Here is a 19,367-nt window from a genome sequence, read left to right as displayed (position 1 = left end):
TCTCCAGAACAAGAAAGTGTGGTCGCTGAGGATAGGGAATGCGTAGGTGGTCGATCCCTCTCAGGGTCAGGGGACGGACACTGCACGGAGTTGACTGTTCGCGAACGGTGATGGCCTTGTATGTTTTGGTGGCTCCTCGACCAAATCCTTTTCGATGCCCTGGCCCAGTCACGTAGTTTGTGTATCTCATTCGCAGTTGGGCTTGGGCAGTTTGTCCCTGGGGTCCGGTGAGCGCCGTACTGTTTTTCACGTGGCTCCGCACGTGAAATCAAAGCTGCGGAATCGCTCACGCAGTCACGCCCAAGCCCAACAAACCGACACCTCTCGTTGTCGTCGTCGTCGTCGTCGGGGGCGGTGGGATCAAAGCACGGCGCAGGCAGGAGCAGGACCGCGCGATCGCGATCCGCGACGGCGAAGGGCTCGGAGGACGCCTTCCGCTCTTGCAAACAATCACTTCAGTTAACAGCAAATGCACTGTGCTGTGTGGTCCTGGTCCACTTGCGGGAGGACCATTATCTATTCACTGTTCACTATTTCAGAGATGTTAATACTGCTAATTAGTATTAAAAAAATTCGATGTGCGGTCTTTAAACGGTGCCGGCATCACCGATAGTATAAGCTAGCAGTAGCTCAAACCAGAGGAGAGATGATAGAATATTGCAGCAGTGCAGCTTTGAATGTGCTGTGAGAGAGCTCAGCATTGGGAGATGTGCGAGCCAAGCGCAGAAGGAAGCGCTAGCATGGTGTGTTCTGTACTGTTCATCGTGTAAAAAAAATGTATAAGCCAGCTTAGAGCTTCTCTGTTGGAGACGCCCTTAACAGCGAACTGTTAAAAAGAAAGCAAAGCGAGGGTGACTCTACTAGGCACCAGGGCAGCTGCTGTGCCTACGTACCTCAGTCGGACTGTTTAGGTGATCAATCTCTGTCAGTGAGCAGAGGACTAGAGGAGTGCCATGACCTATGTGCATCCCCAGTCTACTGCCAGAGGCCATGTAATGAGCTAGCTGGCCCTGCGTGCCGTCTATCGGGCCGACGAGCCCATGTACCGACTCGGCCTGCTACTGCAACGCCTACATACTCTGTATCCGCGATGGGTCAAACCTAAAACCTAATCTCTCTACTGTTCTCCTTCCTCCCCAACACCTCCGTCCGAGCTCGTCGGTGTTCCGCTGTCGTAGTAAGGACCGTGACAAGGAGGGAATGATCATGATAGGTTAAGGCATGCCATTGCTGAATCTCCAAAAAAAAATTTAACGAAAGCGGCACGAGAGTGTGCCTATTTTATTAATAAAGAAGTGAGGTTACATCCAGCTAACCGGAAAGAAAACGAAAGGTAAAAAATAGGAAAGAAAAAATCAAGCCGCTAAACATGCGCAATAAGACCTGCTAGACTTGTCTTGTCGCTCTGGCTTGTATCCAAAGGTTGGCGAGGACTTGATTGGACTTGATTTTGGTCATTATCGATGGCGCCGAAGAATCTTGGTGACGGAATACTCTGGAGTTTCTCTCTATCCATATTTCCCACATTATAAGGAGTGTTAGGCTTCTAGTCGCTTTTCGTGGGATTCCTGTCATCGACGTGATATTGATCCACCACTCCAAGGTCGTTGTGCTGTGTTGCCATCCGTTCCAAATTGTAGGTCGTTTTAACTTTTTAGGTTTATAGATATTATTATGCATCTAGATATTAATATGCATCAAGATATAGTGTATGTCTAGCGTATAATAATATCTATAAACCTAGAAAATTTAAAACAACTTATAATTTGGAACGGATGGAGTACTCATTTGCATTCCTTCTTTTTTATCTCTCCCATGCGATCTTAGGATCAACTCGAAGAAAGGTTGAGAAATGAAAGTCTCGGGAGGAGGAGAAAATGAGAAATTATTTAGAAAAAAGGGGGAGAAAATGGGTGTAGGCATCGAAATCTAGTTTGAGTTCGATTTCGTTATTTTCTCTTTCTTTACCATATCCGTTCTCGACTACGCCAGATCGGCACGAACCACCGCTTGCTAGGCCGTCACGCTCTCGACCGGGAGGTGTACTGTGAACAACGAAGGCCGCTGGAACAGAGCCTCCTCTCCTCAGGCGCCTCTCCCTTCGATCCGAGCCGTCGGAGTCTGAGAAATTTGTATTTTTGACACCCCAAACACGTGGCTTCGCATATTTGACACTTCAAAGATTAGCTTCGCAAATTTGACACCCATAACATTGACACATTGATTTACTTAACATTATGCCTCTTTAATGATTTCATTTCATCCTTTTCCCTGGATTGTGAAAGGACTAAACTACCTCTTGCTTTATGTACCTACCTCTCGGCCATCTGGTTCAATCAAATTTCTCACCTCGGACACGCATGGAGCACCCTCTCGTCGTCGCCGCAATGGAGCACACCTTCATCATGATCAAGCCCGACGACGTCCAGAGGGGCCTCATTGGTGAGATCATCAGCCGTTTTGAGAAGAAGGGCTTCTACCTCAAGGCCTTGAAGCTTGTGAACGTGGAGAGGTCGTTCGCTGAGAAGCACTACTCTGATCTGTCCGCCAAGCCTTTCTTCCAGGGCCTTGTGGACTACATCATCTTTGGCCCTGCGGTTGCCATGGTCTGGGAGGGCAAGAGCGTTGTCACACTGGCCGCAAGATCATCGGCGCCACCAACCCCCTGGCTTCCAAGCCCGGCACCATCCGTGGTGACTTTGTTGTCGACATTGGCAGGAATGTCATTCATGGAAGTGACAGCATTGAGAGTGCTACCAAGGAGATTTCCCTGTGGTTCCCCAAGGGCCTCGCCAACTGGCAGAGCAGCCACGCGTTCTGGGTGGGCGGCGGCGCGTTCGAGCGAGGCGAGAAATTTGATTGAACCAGACGACTGAGAGGTATGTACATAGAGCAAGGGGTAGTTTAGTCCTTTCACAATCTAATAAATGTAAAAGGATGAAATAAATTTATTAAAGAGATAAATCAATATGTTAATATTATGGGTGTCAAATTTGCGAAATCAATCTTTAGAATGTCAAAAAAGTCCGGATCCGCCGTTGTACCGGTAACGCGGCGGCACTTGCAGGCTGGAGGCCCCGTGAGGCCGTGATCCTGTTCGTGGTCGTGCACGGTGTCGTTCGCGTATGGCGCTCTCCACGTGAACGAAACCGCGCCCGCCGTCCAGATGCCCAATCGCTCGCGCTAGCGTGCGCCGGCCCTGACGTGGGGGCAGAACGCCGGCGCAGGGCCGCACGATCGCGATCCGGCGACGGTGACGACGACCTCCTCGGCAAAACCACTTCAAGTGCATTCCTCTCTCGTGCGACGGGCCTTCTTCGGGTCAACACAACAAAGAGGGCACTGTATTTATCAAAAAAAAAAAGAGGGCACTGTAGCGTGAAAGGCGGAGGAGAGCAGTCGTGACTTGGCACACTCCAACCGCGCCCGCCCGCCCGCCCGCTCCACTCGGTCGCCTTCCCCTCGCGAGCTCACTCGCTCGCTCGCTCTCCGCTCCGGCGCTCCCCCTCGGCCGGCCGCGGTGCCAAGGGATGGATGCGCTCCGCCTCCGGCCGTCCCTCCTCTCCGCGCGGCCCGGCGCCGCCCGCCCGAGAGGTGAGTGATTTCCATTCCCACGGCCCTTCTGTGGGCGTGCACTGATGGGAGAGCGCCGTCCGGTGTCTGGCACTCTGGCTTAGAGGGATTAATCGCCTGGAGTACTCTCCTACTAGCCAGATATGGAGCGCCACCGCTTCCTTGTCAAGTTGGGATGCGATTTGGTCTGCAGCTACACGTTCTTTTTTTTCCCCCCGCTCGTCCCCAATCGAGAGATAAAAGGGCTCGGTCCGTGATGCCGAGCCTGTAATCAGTGGCAAAATGATGCAGTAGCAGCTGCTCTGTCGGGTATTAATGGCAAAGGGGATTTCGGCCGCGTAGCAGCTGCTCAGTGTCTTTATGAGGGTTTAGTTGCGGGGAATCGAGTCGGGCCTAATTCCTCCCATGGTCCAGTTCACGCTTTAAAGGTTCTGAGATGAGGGAAATGGTTAAAACCATGCAGGAATTTCTGTTTGCGGTTTATTCCAACTTTTATCAGGATAAATATGTGAAACAGTGAAAGTGAAAGTAGCTAATCCCCTCCTGTTAATTGAAAGAAACTAAAACCTTGCCTATTTGGGTGTGTGGTTGATTGTGACTTTTATCAGGATAATATGTGAAAGTAAAGGTCAAATAGTTATATTATGAAATCCAATTTTCTTAATTTACAGAAACTAAAACCTTGCCTACTGTAGTTAAATGAAGGGAACTTAGGGGCATTTGTAAGCTTCAAGGAAATTTTGAGGCGTATTACTTGTGTTGTGATTGAAAAGGACATTCTGATGACTTTATGAAAGGGAGAAGCTTCCCAGTGGATAAAAGTACTTTTATCTTTCTGCTATGATCTTTGTTGCATGTGTAGAATTTATTATCTTTTGCTGAAATAACCAGAAGCTGTGGTACCCCAGTGACACTGGCATATGTGTATATTATTGAAGTTTCTATCATGCTTTGCATTTGGTAGATGATCTGATACAATAGGGGGAAACGCTAAGTTTTCTTTTCTTCTTTGACTGACCCTGTACTCCAATGTAGACTGCAGTAGTAAAAGGTCCATGATTTGTTAGACAATAAGTGGCATGCCGATGTCAAGCTTATTAGTCACGTACTATTTAATTCTTGGTGGATTTCTTCCATATTGTGTGCTTGACCTAGTATTGAAATGTTTTGACTTTCCAGATCATTTTCTACCACCATTTTGTTCTATCCAACGAAATGGTGAAGCGCGAGTTTGTTTTTCCAGCCAAAGGACCCAAGGCCCTTCCTTGTATCAAAGTCAGAAATTCTTCGACTGGAAATCCTCTTATTGTAGGATATCACGTCAGTCAATAAGTACTTCTATTAATGCTTCGGGACAACAGCTGCAATCTGAACCTGAAGCACATGATTCTGCAAGCATCTGGAAAGCAATATCATCTTCTCTAGATGCATTTTACAGATTTTCCCGGCCACATACTGTCATAGGAACAGTTAAGTCGTGTTGTTGTGTTGTTTCATTCAGATGAACCTCCAGCGTGCATGATCTTTTGATGAAGCCAGTATGTCTTTGTGTTGTTTTTTCTTTTTCTTTTCATTGATGAAGATATTTTTCTGGTTTAAGCAGGCCTTAAGTATAGTCTCAGTTTCCCTTCTAGCTGTCCAGAGCTTGTCTGATATATCTCCTTTGTTCCTCACGGGTTTGCTGGAGGTAGTAAAACTTTGATCATCGCTCTCCTTTTATAAACATAAAAATGTGTTGTTTCATTGTGCTGCATTTGTACTCTTATGTAGGCAGTGGTAGCGGCTCTTTTCATGAACATTTATATTGTTGGACTGAATCAGTTATTCGACATTGAGATAGACAAGGTATTTTGAATTCACTATAACCTCTGTTATAGTAAACCCCTTTACCACCTTATTGACTTCTGGAGCTAATGTGTGTGCCTCTCCAGGTTAACAAGCCAACTCTTCCACTGGCATCTGGGGAATATACCCCTGCAACTGGGGTCGCAATAGTATCAGTCTTTGCTGCTATGGTAACTATGCTTTTCAGTATGGAAGAAATTGGAATTTCATTCATGTTTTATTTTCACTTCCTTTTTTGCTAGATAGAATATAGATCGATCCTGAAACATCTAAAGTGGTCTCAAACTAAATGATATGCTCTTTGGAGTATTCCTGTTTAAGTCTTGAGTATTAGTCTTTCTTACCAGTGGTGCCCTCAGTTGCTAGTGAGATCAAGTAGCTCAATGAAAAAAGTTCCAATATGAAGAACTCCGAAATAATTGGTGCAACTTGGAAATACATGATTGAGCAAATTTGACTTCTAGTGAATTATGAATATCTATTGTGAAACTGTGGTTCCAGGATCTCCATTTACTAACTTATGCCAAACAATTAGATTTAATCATGCCAATGATTTTGTAGATTTGTGCTAATATCAATCATGACCTTTAAATAGTTTTTTCTGAAATTCTTCACTCGTACTCTATCAGACTGATTCAACAGCATGTGCTATGTATATTGTAGAGCTTTGGCGTTGGATGGGCTGTTGGATCACAACCTCTGTTTTGGGCTCTTTTCATAAGTTTCGTTCTTGGAACTGCCTACTCAATCAATGTAAGAGCTCATGCTTCAGGGCCTGGTACTGGCGTACTGCCATTTGAAAATTGACTGTCTTTTGGTATAAGTAATGATTGCTTGGATCGTTTATGGGGTTTGTTAATGTTGCAAATGGTTCTCTTCTGCATTGCAAAGGTATTTTTTATGTAAACTGCAGCTTGATTAGCAGGCAGTGACTTCTGAATAAGTCTAAAGGGGGTTTTCTTTCAATTACAGTGTTGAGTAACGCACATGCAAACAGGCAAGTTTGTATGCTCCAGCAATAGCAGAGTTAAATGGCTTCACTACATGAGAAAAATCAGACACTCTGAGCTAACACCTTCATGTCTAGAGCAAACTCATTTTGCAATAATAGAACCCCAAACTAATGAAATGCTTACACAATCCATCCCTCTTTAACTTTCACATATAATGAAAGGTGATGCTAACTGAGAGGTGAAATTCCTCTGCAAGTTGCTCAGAAGACTTAAATGGACTTTACAAATTTTAACCAATGAAGCATGAGATGCACATGTCACCTTGATGGGCCAAACTGGACCATGGAGAAAAATTAAGGGTTGAAAATGGACCATAGCCCAAATCTGAAGCAGCAGCTTTTTAACCAATACTAATCACTTCAAAGAAAATGTGGTAATGTTAGATAATACTGAATTTTCTTAAATTTTCTACTCCTTGGACATACATATTCAGGGATCATTTTTCCTTCATTGGAAGAACAATTGACAGCTTCTTTCAGAATGAATGAACAGATGCTGTAACTTATCGTGTATTTTTTCTGCCATTATTATTATTTATTTTGTGTGCAGAAGTTGTCACTACCTGCCTGAATTACCTAAATAAACTGCAATTCACGTCTTTGGCCTTTACAGCTGCCGTACTTCAGATGGAAGAGATTTGCTGTTGTTGCAGCACTGTGCATATTAGCAGTTCGTGCAGTGATTGTTCAGCTGGCCTTTTTTCTCCATATTCAGGCAAGTCTTCCTGTGACATCTTTTTGAATGCAAAAATAAATGTCTATGAAAAACAAAAGCCTTTGGAATTTGTAGTGGCATTCTCATGTGGATTGTGGAATTTTCTCTGGAATTCAAATGATAACTGCAACATGTGGTTTGTGCTGCCTATCTATTTCCTAACAGCCTGTCCATGCAAATCTACCAGACCTTTGTTTTCAGAAGACCAGCAGTCTTTACGAGGCCATTGCTATTTGCAACTGGATTTATGACATTCTTCTCAGTTGTAATAGCGCTGTTTAAGGTAAAAGCAAACTGGAATGTATAACTTTTTATGAGAACTGGCAAAAGTTTTGTCTGCGCTGATATCCACTCCAAATCTTGATCACTCTGCTATATCTTAATATGTTCATCCAGTAAGAACATGTTCCTACTATTGCACTGAATAAAATTGACCAATTCTTGTAGGATATACCTGATATTGAAGGGGACCGCATATTTGGGATTCGATCTTTCAGCGTTCGATTAGGTCAAAAGAAGGTCAGTGAAAGAAATTGCCAAGAGACTTACACCTGGATTTCTAAAAAAAAAAAAAAAAACTTACACCTGGACATACTGATATGAGCTTTCCAACAGGTATTCTGGATCTGTGTTGGTCTGCTTGAGATGGCCTACAGCGTTGCGATACTGATGGGAGCTACTTCTACCTCTCTGTGGAGCAAAACTGCAACTGTATGTTCCATTTCTTTCTCCTAGTGTTCAGCAGCAATTTCAGTGACTAGATTTATGATTGCTCAATGCTCAATAATTGGTCTGAACTTCTGAACGAGCAAGGCTGCAAGCACCAGTGGGGATTCTGCAGTGCTGCCTTTTCTGCACAATTCCAACATAACTAGATTAATTAAGCTTCACCTTTTTTTCTAAAATTATAGCCTAGCGTTTTCCATTTTCCTCAGAGAATCTAAATACCTAATGCCGACAATTGAAAGGAATCACATGTAGCCTGTTATGAATGTTTCTTCTCCAGTTATGTTACAAAACTTTCCATTTCCTCCTGAGAAATTAATAAATATCTAATGCCGATAATTGAAAGGAATCGCCTGTTCTAGTTCGCCATGAATGTTTCTTTTCTGGTTTAATTATGAAACTTTCATGAAATTTTCTTGCAGATTGCTGGCCATTCCATCCTCGCTGCGATCCTATGGAGCTGCGCGCGGTCAGTTGACCTGACGAGCAAAGCCGCGATAACATCCTTCTACATGTTCATCTGGAAGGTAAGCCTCTCTCCCTCCCTCAGTTCACCCCCATCCTCTTTGGAATTGAAACTCCCCGCCGTGCGGTGCCGACTGTCCTGCCCATGCTTAATCACCTCCTGATCTGCTCCCTCTCCCCTTGAGGCCTTGAATCCGGGGAGCCGTTAACCGCGTGGATCAGTTACTGACCATTTACTCTCCCCACGTGGCTCCGCAGCTGTTCTACGCGGAATACCTGCTCATCCCTCTGGTGCGGTGATCAGGCGAGGCGATTGGATCGGCCGGTGGCGGGGCGGGGAAACAACTCCACGGAAGAAGTTTGAGTGCCGGAGTAAACGCCCGTTTGAAACTGGAAGCACATGCATAGTATGCACGAGGGAGAGGATGGCTAGTTGGCTACGGCCGCCGGCCGGCGCCCAATAAAATTCCCCCCCCCTGTGATTCCGCAGTACTGCAACGCTACTTGATGATATCCCATATGTCCGGCTGACCGGACCTGAAGTCCTGATGGTATCCTCCTCCCTGTGCTCTGCGAGAGATCGCACAACCTCCAACCCCCAACGTACCCGAAGTAACGAGACCAGGTGAGCTGTAGCGCGTAGGCGTTGCTACCGGTATCGATACTTGTTTGCTCCTGCCAGTAGTAAACTTCGTCGGCTGAGCAGTGAGCAGAGCTCAGTCAGTAACTCGGTGGCGCAGTACGTCCAGCCTGCGCTTTGACTTGTGCAGCGGGCGTAGCTAGCACGAATGAATGTCATGTGTGGTGGCGTCACGGCCTGGCACCGGTCCGTCAGCCTGCAGTGCTCTTCTGTCCGAAAAAGATCCCCTGTCAGAGCGCGGATTGCCTGCCCCCGCTGCCGCAGCGGCGAGATGCGTGGGCGCGGTGAGTTTGTTGTGCCGGCCGCGGCCTTGCTGCCCTACGGAGGAGACCGGAGCGCAGCGCAGCGCCCGCAATACGTGGGCTACCTTAAATTTCACTGCACCTGCGTTGCATTTGCATCGTATGGGCGTGTGGCGAGCATCTGGCATGGGTGTCTGCTGCGGCAATCACAGCGCAGGGAGGGGGAGGAGATACGTGCAGCGGCAGCGGCGTTTCCGCCCCCGGAGCAAGACGCCGTGGGCGCGCCGGTCCCGCCTGTCCGGTGTAAACTCTCCTGCCGTGAGAGGAGAGATACGGAGGGATATGGGTGGTCCGGCCATATTCACGCCGGTGGTGACCTCGGGATACGCGTGCGCCGTTGTCGTCGACGTCGAGGCTCGATTCTGTGGCGGATCCCGATCGACCGCGCGTATCCCTGGCGTTGCCCCAGCGAGCGATCGCCAGGGCCAGGCCGCCGGAACGGAGGCAGGCATCGCGTGACTCTGCGGTGCGGCGGCTCGCGTCACCCGCACGCGCCCAGGTGGTTGGGGCTGGCCGTCGGCCGGTTGGGGGTTGGGCCCGTCTGCTCCGCTGCTCCTACCTGGTTGCAGCCCTGCACTGCACGCCCGATGCGAGCCCTGCCGTCCGCCAGGTTGTCAGCGCGAACATGAAGAGCCCCGCCCCCGGCCCCCGCCACCGCTCACCGGCGCGGCCGGCTCGGGATCAGCGGACACGGGTTCCCAGGGCCATTTAGCCGATATCTCTAATTCCAGTCTCTCTCAATCTAAACCTCTTTTAGTCGTGAGATTTAGATTGATTTTCAACAGCTCAAACAAACCACTCGGTAATGCTTTAGTAAACATCCCTTGACGCCATCAAGTGTACTTGCAGCTGCTTGTTAACAACATGTTCTCATACAAAATGAAAGTCAATCTTTATATGCTCAGTGAAAAATAGGATTGGCTGATAAATATGTAGCACCCAAATTATCACACCACAAACATGGTGTTTGAACCGAAAACACACCAAGCTCTCGCAGTAAAGCCTCCAGCCATATTATTTCAGCAGTAGCATTAGCCATAGATTTATATTCCGCCTCCGTACTTGACCTTGAAACTGTTGCTTGCTTTCTAACACTTCACGAAATTAAATTCAGTCCAAAATAAACAGCAAAGCCACATGTAGACCTTCTATCATCAATACTGCCTGGCTAATCAGCATCAGAAAATGCGCTGATTAAAGTAGAAGTAGACGCCCGAAAGCTCAAACCAACATTCAAGGTACTTTTTATATACCGAAGTATCCTCTTCACTGTTGTCCAATGAATAGTTGTAGGAGCATGCTTGTTGACTGCGAAGGCTAGATCAGGCCTAGTAAGCGTCAGATATTGCAAAGCTCCTACAACGCTTCTATATCTTGTACTATCATCTGAATTCAATGGATCTCCTTCATATTTCGAGAGCTTCTCACTAGTAGATAAAAGAGTAGTGGACGGCTTGCAGTTGGTCATACCTACTCGAGCCAAAATCTCCTTTGCATACTTTTCTTGAGTCAGCAGTAGATGCTCCTTTTTCCTTTGAACTTCTATTCCCAGGAAATAACTGAGGTCCCCAAATCTTTTAGAGCAAAATCCTTCTTGAGATCAGCAAGTGAAGATGCAATAGCCTCACTAGATGAACTTGTGACAATGATGTCATCAACATACACTAACATATAAATTGTCACATTTGATCTTTGATAGATAAATAATGAAGTATCATACTGGAAGCTGAGAAGCCAAGAGCAATGAGTTTAGAGCTTAACCGAGCATACCAAGCCCATGGATCTTGTTTCAAACCATAAATAGCTTTATCCAATCTGCATACATGATGTGAAGCTTCTTTACTTTCAAATCCTGAGGGTTGCCTCATATATACCTCTTCTTCCAGAACGTCATGAAGAAACGCATTCTGCACATCTAATTGTCGGAGACACCATCCTTTTGAGACAACAATAGAAAGAACAAGCCTTACAGTTGCAATTTTAACCACTGAGCTGAATGTGTCTTCATAATCAATCCTATATCGTTGTCGAAAGCCTTTTGCAACAAGCTTCGCCTTGTATCTGTGTTACACAGTGCCATTAGATTTTCTTTTGATTTTAAACACCCATTTACAATCAATAATATTTTTGCCTTTCTTTTCTGGAACCAAATGCTAGGTCTGATTCCTGATAAGTGCATCATATTCATCTTGATAAGTGCATCATATTCATCTTGCATAGCTTCTTTCCATCTAGGATCAATTAATGCTTCCTGAAAATCATGCGGCTCGCCATTTGTTGAAAACAGGCCATACCTGATCATATCCGTGAATTGTTTTGGTTCACTAATCCCACTTTGAAGTCTTGTACGTCGTCGAGGTGCCACAGGTGCAGGAGAAGAAACAGAACTGGGCGCAGCTGATCCTGGCACCGCAGAGGATCTTGGCGCGTTGGACTCTGGTGCAGGCGCGGTCAGAGCGGTCGCTGGCGCGGTCGGAGGAGTCGGAGTGGTCACTGGCGTGGTCGGAGCGGTTGCTGGCACGGTTGGAGCGGGTTGGGAGCGCGTCCGCGCGCGCTACGCCCCCCTCCCACACGTCCTCTTCCCACGTGTCAAGCCAGGAGAGGTGCGGGCGGGTATGGCCTGGATAGCAGACAGATCCCCTGCGGGACCCGTGCCGGATGCTCCCGGGATTTGCAGCAAATCAGCCTGGGATCTAGCGTCAGGATTTCCTGCAGTACCCGAGATCCAGGTGCTCCGAGCTTTTGTTTGTAAATTTTCCAGCATAGTGCTATCATCCAAGCCAACAGAGTTAGTAGTAATATGGTCAGAAAAAATTTCATCCCCCTAATTCTGAAGGTGGCTGGGTACGAGGATTTCTTTTCGGAGGAGAGCTCCTGCATTTGGATGGAGGTGCGCAAAGGGAAAATAGGATTCATCGAAGACAACATCATGAGATATATAGATTCTACCAGTGGCAAGGTCGAGACACTTGAGGCCTTTATGCATGGAGCTATAACCAAGGAAGGTGCACCGAATAGATCGAAAAACAAGCTTACGAGAATTGAAGGGATGTAAATTCGGCCAACAGGCACACCCAAACACACGGAGCGAGTTGTAATTGGGTTTCTCATGGAGAAGACGCTCGACAGGGGTTTCAAAATTTATGACTTTGCTAGGCAGGATATTAATAAGATAAATGGCGGTCAAGAAAGCTTGATCCCATTTTTCAATGATAGATCGATGTTTTCGCTCAACTAAGCCATTTTTTTGGTGTGCATGAGGACAAGAAACACGGTGTGTTATGCCAATCTTTTGGAAGAAGGAGTTTAATTTCTCATATTCGCCTCAGTCGGTTTGCATAGAGACAATTTTCTTATTATGCTGGCGCTCAACTAGACACTGGAAGTTTTGGAAAACTTGAAAGACATCTGACTTCTTTTTCAGAAGGTAGATCTAGGTATATCTACTATAATCATCAATGAAACTCACATAGTAGGAGTGGCGACCAACAGACATAGGCACAGGGCCCCAAACATCCGAATGAATAAGATCAAGAGGGGATTTTGATGAATTTATTGAACTAGAATATGGTAGCTGATGGCTTTTAGCCATTTGACATGAATCACAAACCGACTCAGAACTAGAAACATTATCACAAGGGAGTTTATTATCTCCTAGCACACGAGAAACAATAGGAAAGGTATGATGACCTAGACGACTATGCCATCGAGAGGTAGACGGTTTATTGACTCCATAGACTTCTTTTCTCACTCCTCCATCCAAAGATATGGGCTCTAAGGGATATAGACCTCCTCTCGATCCACCTTGATGGAGAGTTCTCTTTGTTTCCTGATCCTTAATAAAAAAGAATTTAGGGTGAAATTCAAGGAAAGCATTATTGTCGGAAGCTAGTTTATGGACAGAGACAAGATTTTTGTGTGCACTAGGAACATGAAGAATATTATTCAGATGTAATTTCTGAATAGGGGTATGAAAACTTGAATGACCAATATTACTAATTGTCATACCTGAACCATTAGCCGCTTGAACTTGTTCTCGACCATGATACTTATCTTTGACTGTTAACTTGTCAAGCTCGCTAGTAATGTGATCAGTAGCTCCGCTATCCGCATACCAATTTGTGTCGAAGCAATAATTAGTAGTTTCAGTTCCTGCCTCCGTCTTGATGTTTTGCTGATCATCTTCTTCATATCTATACCAATATCTAGGCGCCTCATATCCCACCTTTTTACAGATCTGACGGACAACTTTGCCACTTGGGCCACCTTGCTTGGGCTGACGTGAGCCATTGGTGCCGCCTCTGCCTTGGAAGCCACGACCACCACTGTTTCGGCCACGAGATCGACCGCCGCGTCCTCTAAAAGTTCCACGACTTGCTGAATTTGCAGAGGACGAGTACTGTCCACCTTCATTGTAAGCCTCAAGGCGCATCACATAGGACATTAGATGAGACTATAACTCAGAAAGTGAGATAGGATCCGCTCGGCTAAGCATTGAAGAAACAAATGGATTGTACTCAAAATTAAGACCATTGAGAATATGAGACGCTATCTCACCATCATCAATCAGTATGCCTACTGCTGCAAGTTCATCCTTGATCACCACCATCTTGGTGAAGTATGTTGACGAAGTCGTGCTACCCTTCTTGAGAGTAGACAACCGCATGCGCAGATTTGTTATGCGTGCTCTTGATTGCGCCGCAAACATTATTTGCAGCGCCTTCCATGCTCCTGCCGAAGTTGTCTCCGCCGCCACTTGTGCAAACACTTCTGGTGATGGAGTTCAACAAATAACTAAGCAATTGCTGATCTTTAGCTACCCACGAATCATATTCCGGGTTAGCAACTATTTCTTTCTTGTTGTCGGCCTTCACCAGTTCCATGGTCTTGGCCGGTTCCTTGATAGATCCATCTAGGATCCCCATTAGCTGCGCACCACGCACAGCTGGGAGAAACTGAGCTTTCCACAAGACGTAATTTTCCCGTGTGAGCTTTTCAGCTACAGGAGCTTCGAGAGGCGCCGTCGGCGAGCTTGAAGATGACACCTTGGAGGAGGTGGTAGTCGGGTAGATGTGTTGTGGAAGAAGGGGATCTGATTACCATGTAAAATGATAGAATATGGTTGCCTATCTTGACTCGTCACGATTGCATGTTAATATATAGGGAGAGTCCCAACAGATTACATCCTAAAGCATTGTAGATATTCGGTTCGGTTGGATATAATTACAACAAGATTTCTATCTCTAACAACCGAACCAAAGTCTCAACATCTATATCTCTAGAATTTGATAATCCAAATTGCAAATTGCATATGACGATATCTCTAATTCCAACAGTCCTGTCGTCCTGGCGATCAGAGACGAGATCGTGTGTGCGTGTGGGTTTGTCGCATGGATGTCTTTTTGATTTGGCGTTGAGTGGATGGATCATGCTCGCCGGCACGTTCTGAAGACCTGTCTTATTATGATGCCTGCCATTGTGACGCAAGCTGTACCGAGCAGAGACCTTTGAAATGCGGTAACTCCCTCCTTGTCGGCAAAACCATTCACGTACAGATATGCGGATTAACTCCTCGAATTTTAGTACAGCACCTTTCAGATACTAGCAAAAAAAACACTGCAAATACAAACTGGGCCACTGATCAAGTGCAGTGCAGCCGCAGCCGTCCTGCCGGTTGACATTTGCATATGATCAAGCGCTGTGCGTACCACGCCCCCGGGGCAGAGCGACGTCGCCCATCAATCCCAGCACCCGTAACCCCTGCCAGCCAGCGCCTCACCCGCATGGCCGCGCCCACGCACGCGTCTCGGCATGTGACCGAGGCCACCCAACACGTTGCGCGCGCGCGAACACGACCTGCTCGCCCCGAACCCTGCCGTCCTCGGCCACGCTTTCCGGATTAAACGCGCCATGGCAGAGGCAGGGCAGCAGACCGGTGCACTGCCACGACACGCAGAGGTAAGAGTGGAGAGTGAAGAGTACCACGACGATGCTCAGAAAACTCAGAAGAGATAAGGGAACACGCACAGGCGCGCACAGGCGCGGTTCGTCCTGTTTGGAGCTGTCTGATGGAGATCATCAGGCCGTTCTGGCACGAGCGATTCGGCCTGCGATACGACGAAGCACGGTGACGGTAAAAACCGGATCGAGCTCGAGCAGGGCCTCCCGTCGTCGCGTCGAGGCAGCAAGCCAACACAGGCAACAGGGGTGTGGCCTCTCCCGCTGCCACGTAAGAGCCGCCGGCGGCCCGGGCGGGGACCACTGGTGGGCCGCATGACACAACTGGCCCGCGGGGGACCGAGGCCGCAGTAAATCGAAGGGTCGCCTTCTTCAATGCCCGGGCATCTCAGTAGTAACTGGCCCGCCCCCGCTGCGCCGGCAGCCGGATCCCACCAGCGTACGGCGCCGGATCCGCACGCACAGTCCCGCGATCTCCGACGGGGTAGGGGCGGCCGCCGCCTCGAGCAAGACGAGATCCCGCCGCGCGGCCGGCCGGCGGCGTGGGCGAGCCGTGCGGTACGGTGTCGTGCGCACGCGCCGAACGTTCGTCGGGAGCGCGTGGCGTCGAGCGTGCGCGTGCGGTGGCGCGGGCCGGCACCCGTGTGGCCGTGGCTGCGAACGGCGACGAGATCACCATAACTGACACCGGACTGCCGGCAGGCACATGATGGAGCTGGGGGGGGGGGGGGGGGGGGGGGGGGGGGGGGGGGCGGCTTTGGGTTCGGTCCGGTTCGTCTCCCCGTCGTCAGTTCGTCACGTCGTGCCATGTCGAGTCGGGATCCGATGATCGAGCCGCAGAGTCGCGTAAGGTCATGTCATCGACCGGCGAAGGTCCTGTGTGACGGTGGACCGAGGTTGAGGTCACGTCATGTCGATCGAGTCGACCGGCGGCAGCCTCTTGATGATGCCTGCGGGTTCCAGTCGTCGAGGCAGTTCATGCGATGATGAAGCAATCCAGCAAGGTACTGGCAAGTAATAAATAAAGTTTGATTATTGAGTAGCTACATAGCTAGCTAGAGCTCGCACAGATTGGATCACCGGAAACATTATTAACCGATTTGTCAGAAATAATTATATTATATTCCCTAGGTTTTTGACTTTTTAAGATATATAAGTATATCTAAGGTACATAGCAAAACTACTCCCTTCGTTCTACAAAATCTGTTCGTTTAGCCTTCAAAACTTGTCCCACAAAAAGTATCCATATAACTTTCAGACAATCCAAAAAATACCCTCATAATACCTTGTGGTCCAGTTAACGAATCGATCATTTACTTCCACCATCGATACCCGAGCCAGACTCTATAAATAAGGAAGGCTAGTAGGTCCGACAAATACTGCAAGCGTACATGCATAATTAATTCTACTTGATAATCCATCCGATTAAGAAGAGTTATTAGGGGTACTTTGGACTTTTAGCGTTGCTACTATCTTATTTAAAATTTTCTAAATGAACAGTCTTTATTGGACGGAGGGCTAAAATGACCTACTCCCTCCGTATAGGAAAAGGAAGTCATTTTGGATAGCGACACGGTCTCCAAAGCATTACTTTGACTCCTTGTTTTTATAAAAATATTTATCAAAAAGTGATATATGTATATTTTTATGAAAGTATTTTTCAAGACAAATCTATTTATATGGCTTTCACATTTCCAAACTCAACAACTTAAAAGTTATTCATGATTTATATTTTCAATGTTTGACCCAAACCTTGTCCAAAACGACTTTCTTTTCCTATACGGAGGGAGTACAATTTAGAATGGACGGAGTACTACCTTGGATATCAATGATACATCCAGAGACGTGTGGTAGTCGTTGCCAATATTGAACGCCGCCGGAAAAGGTGTTTTCAAAATAATATCTAACATGCTCTTTTACCCCATGTACCAAGTACATGTAACACATAAAATATTTTTTTTTCAATTTACCCACTTAGTTATCCCATTTAGTTCAATTTTACTCCCTAACACAATCTGCCTTTTTTATTTATTCACAAAGAGTTGAATTTCAATTTAGAATTTTGCAGGGTAGTAGTGTACATGATCAAAAAAATATGTTAAGAATTTTCATTATTTTTCATGTAATTTTGTATTTCAAGAATTAATTTATTATTAAATATCACACTCTATCGAAATAATGATAGAAAAATTATTATATATTTTAAACGTGTGTTATGACGTCTGCTATCATCTCTCAAAAATTTTAACTTAAAATTTCACTTGTGTACGGAGAAATTGCAGGTAAACTGGAAAAAATAGATTACAGGTTATCTTGAGAGGAGCAATTTAGAACTTTTTTAAAAAAATTACTAGTACCGGCCATGATTATAAACAAATGTTTTTATTATACACTTGGAAAAAGCCTCATGCATGTCCGGTAAAGAGGAAAGGGTCGAGGTCAGATCCTAGCGCAATCAGAAAAATCATGGGAAGTCAAATAGACTGCGAGCTACAAGGTGCAGCATTACTTCACTGATTCAGCATGTTGTTCACTGACCTACAGTAGCTTCTACCTGGACTCGGTGAACTCCGCACAGTGTAGCCATTCACTTCCACTGCCAACAAGCGAGACTGTTGCACCGCGCGCACGCACAGCCACGGCGTCAGCCGGCCTGTCAGCCCGGCTGGCCACGGCGCGCGGCACTGCAGCTCGATCACCTCGGCCGTCCAAGCCCTGCCCTGCCGCGCCGGAGCCGAGCAGGGCCTCGAAACCATGAGAGCATCCAATGATGAATGATCCGCTCTCGCCTCGATCGCAGCGCACGCCCCCACCGGACGGAGAGTTATCCCCGGCCGGCCCCCACGTAGTCGAGGGTACAACGCCCTGGTGGGCGCGCGCGCGGCGATCGCCAATCGCCATGGCCGCCGCGCGCGCCCCGACCGCGGAGTGAAAGCCTCACTGTTCGCCGAGATCGCGTCCGTCGGCCAGCCCTGCCCGAAAACGATTCCTTGAATTTCCACACCCGCCTGCGCCGGCGCCGGCGCCTCTGGCGCGCACCGTCCGTCCGTGCGGCTGGCACAAATACGATCGAGCCACGAGTACCCGGCCGGGCAGCCACTGCCCACTGCACGCAGCGAGCGTCTGCCGCCTGGCCCTCGATCGGCCCGGCCGGGGCTGGAGAGTTCCGGCTGGTCACCATTGGTCGAGCGCGCCGCGATCGAGATACTCTGGCGTTTACTGGTCGTTGCAGGTTGCAGCGTCTGTCGGTCGACGATGATCGATCGATCAATGGCCTGGCACACAGTTCCCTCCTCGATCTACAGTTGCCATTCACCAAAGCCGTCATCGACCACGTTCACAGGGAAACAAGACGGGTGGGCCCAGTGGTGGTCCCCGTATGCCAGTGACAGATCGTGGTATGTGCTGCCACGCATGGGCATGCATGGCACCGTTACTGCACGTCATAAACACTGCTGGGAGCCTGGGAGTGCACTGCTGCGCGCGCGGCCATACGTGTGCCACGGGACACGTTCGTGGTATCCCCTGAGATTTTTGCGAAAGCCGCCTGTGCATGCAGATGCCTGATGCTGGCCAGCAGCGGCAGCATATGCATGCATGCGTTGCATATGCGTGAGAATGAGAGAGGTATACAGAGGTCAGGAGATGGTAGGCCGGCGTATAGCCGTATACGTGTACGCACCGCGATCACGCCTAGCGTATGTACGAAGATCCTACAGGACTACAGTCTACAGGTGCTGTTCCTGGTCGTACGTACGCAGATCCATATATACACGCAGTTTAGTGTACAACAGTGTGTGCGTTAGAGATTCGAGAAGCGGGTGCTGTGTACACCGTTTGGCATTTTAGGCCATGTTTTCTTTCAACCCCAGATTATATAATGAGAATGAAACGGTACTATTCAGTCGTCTGATATTTTATTTGTTTATCCATCAACCACCTAAAATTGTACTGGGAATCGAACGTGGATGTGAATTTGGGGTTAAGGGCTTATCTCATGGCCTCTCAGGGGCGGCTGATGAGCTTAAATCATAGTATTGAGACAAAACTGAGCTTACAATTTGTCAGTTGAAACAAATAAGCCTCATATTATAATTAAAGTATACTCTTTTCCATCACAAGTTATACACT

General features: G+C 47.5%; 1 protein-coding gene and 1 pseudogene across 1 annotated transcript; both read left to right on the top strand.

The window, feature by feature from the left end:
- The first annotated feature begins 2,370 nt into the window (after positions 1-2,370).
- LOC117853609 (nucleoside diphosphate kinase 1-like) lies at positions 2,371-2,863 on the top strand (annotated as a pseudogene).
- A 571-nt stretch (positions 2,864-3,434) lies between these two features.
- LOC117854003 (probable homogentisate phytyltransferase 1, chloroplastic) lies at positions 3,435-8,890 on the top strand. The gene is made up of 12 exons (XM_034736285.2): positions 3,435-3,594; positions 4,753-5,042; positions 5,177-5,260; positions 5,344-5,418; positions 5,505-5,588; positions 6,082-6,171; positions 7,044-7,145; positions 7,333-7,428; positions 7,593-7,664; positions 7,761-7,856; positions 8,294-8,398; positions 8,595-8,890. Exons 1-12 carry the CDS (start codon positions 3,531-3,533, stop codon positions 8,634-8,636), a joined length of 1,200 nt encoding a protein of 399 aa, XP_034592176.1. The 5' UTR covers positions 3,435-3,530; the 3' UTR covers positions 8,637-8,890.
- Positions 8,891-19,367: the final 10,477 nt, after the last annotated feature.

Source organism: Setaria viridis, chromosome 4 (genome assembly GCF_005286985.2).
Source record: "Setaria viridis chromosome 4, Setaria_viridis_v4.0, whole genome shotgun sequence".
Classification (NCBI taxonomy): domain Eukaryota; kingdom Viridiplantae; phylum Streptophyta; class Magnoliopsida; order Poales; family Poaceae; genus Setaria; species Setaria viridis.
Note: the sequence above shows the minus strand (reverse complement) of the source record. Positions and strands in the feature narration are given on the sequence as shown.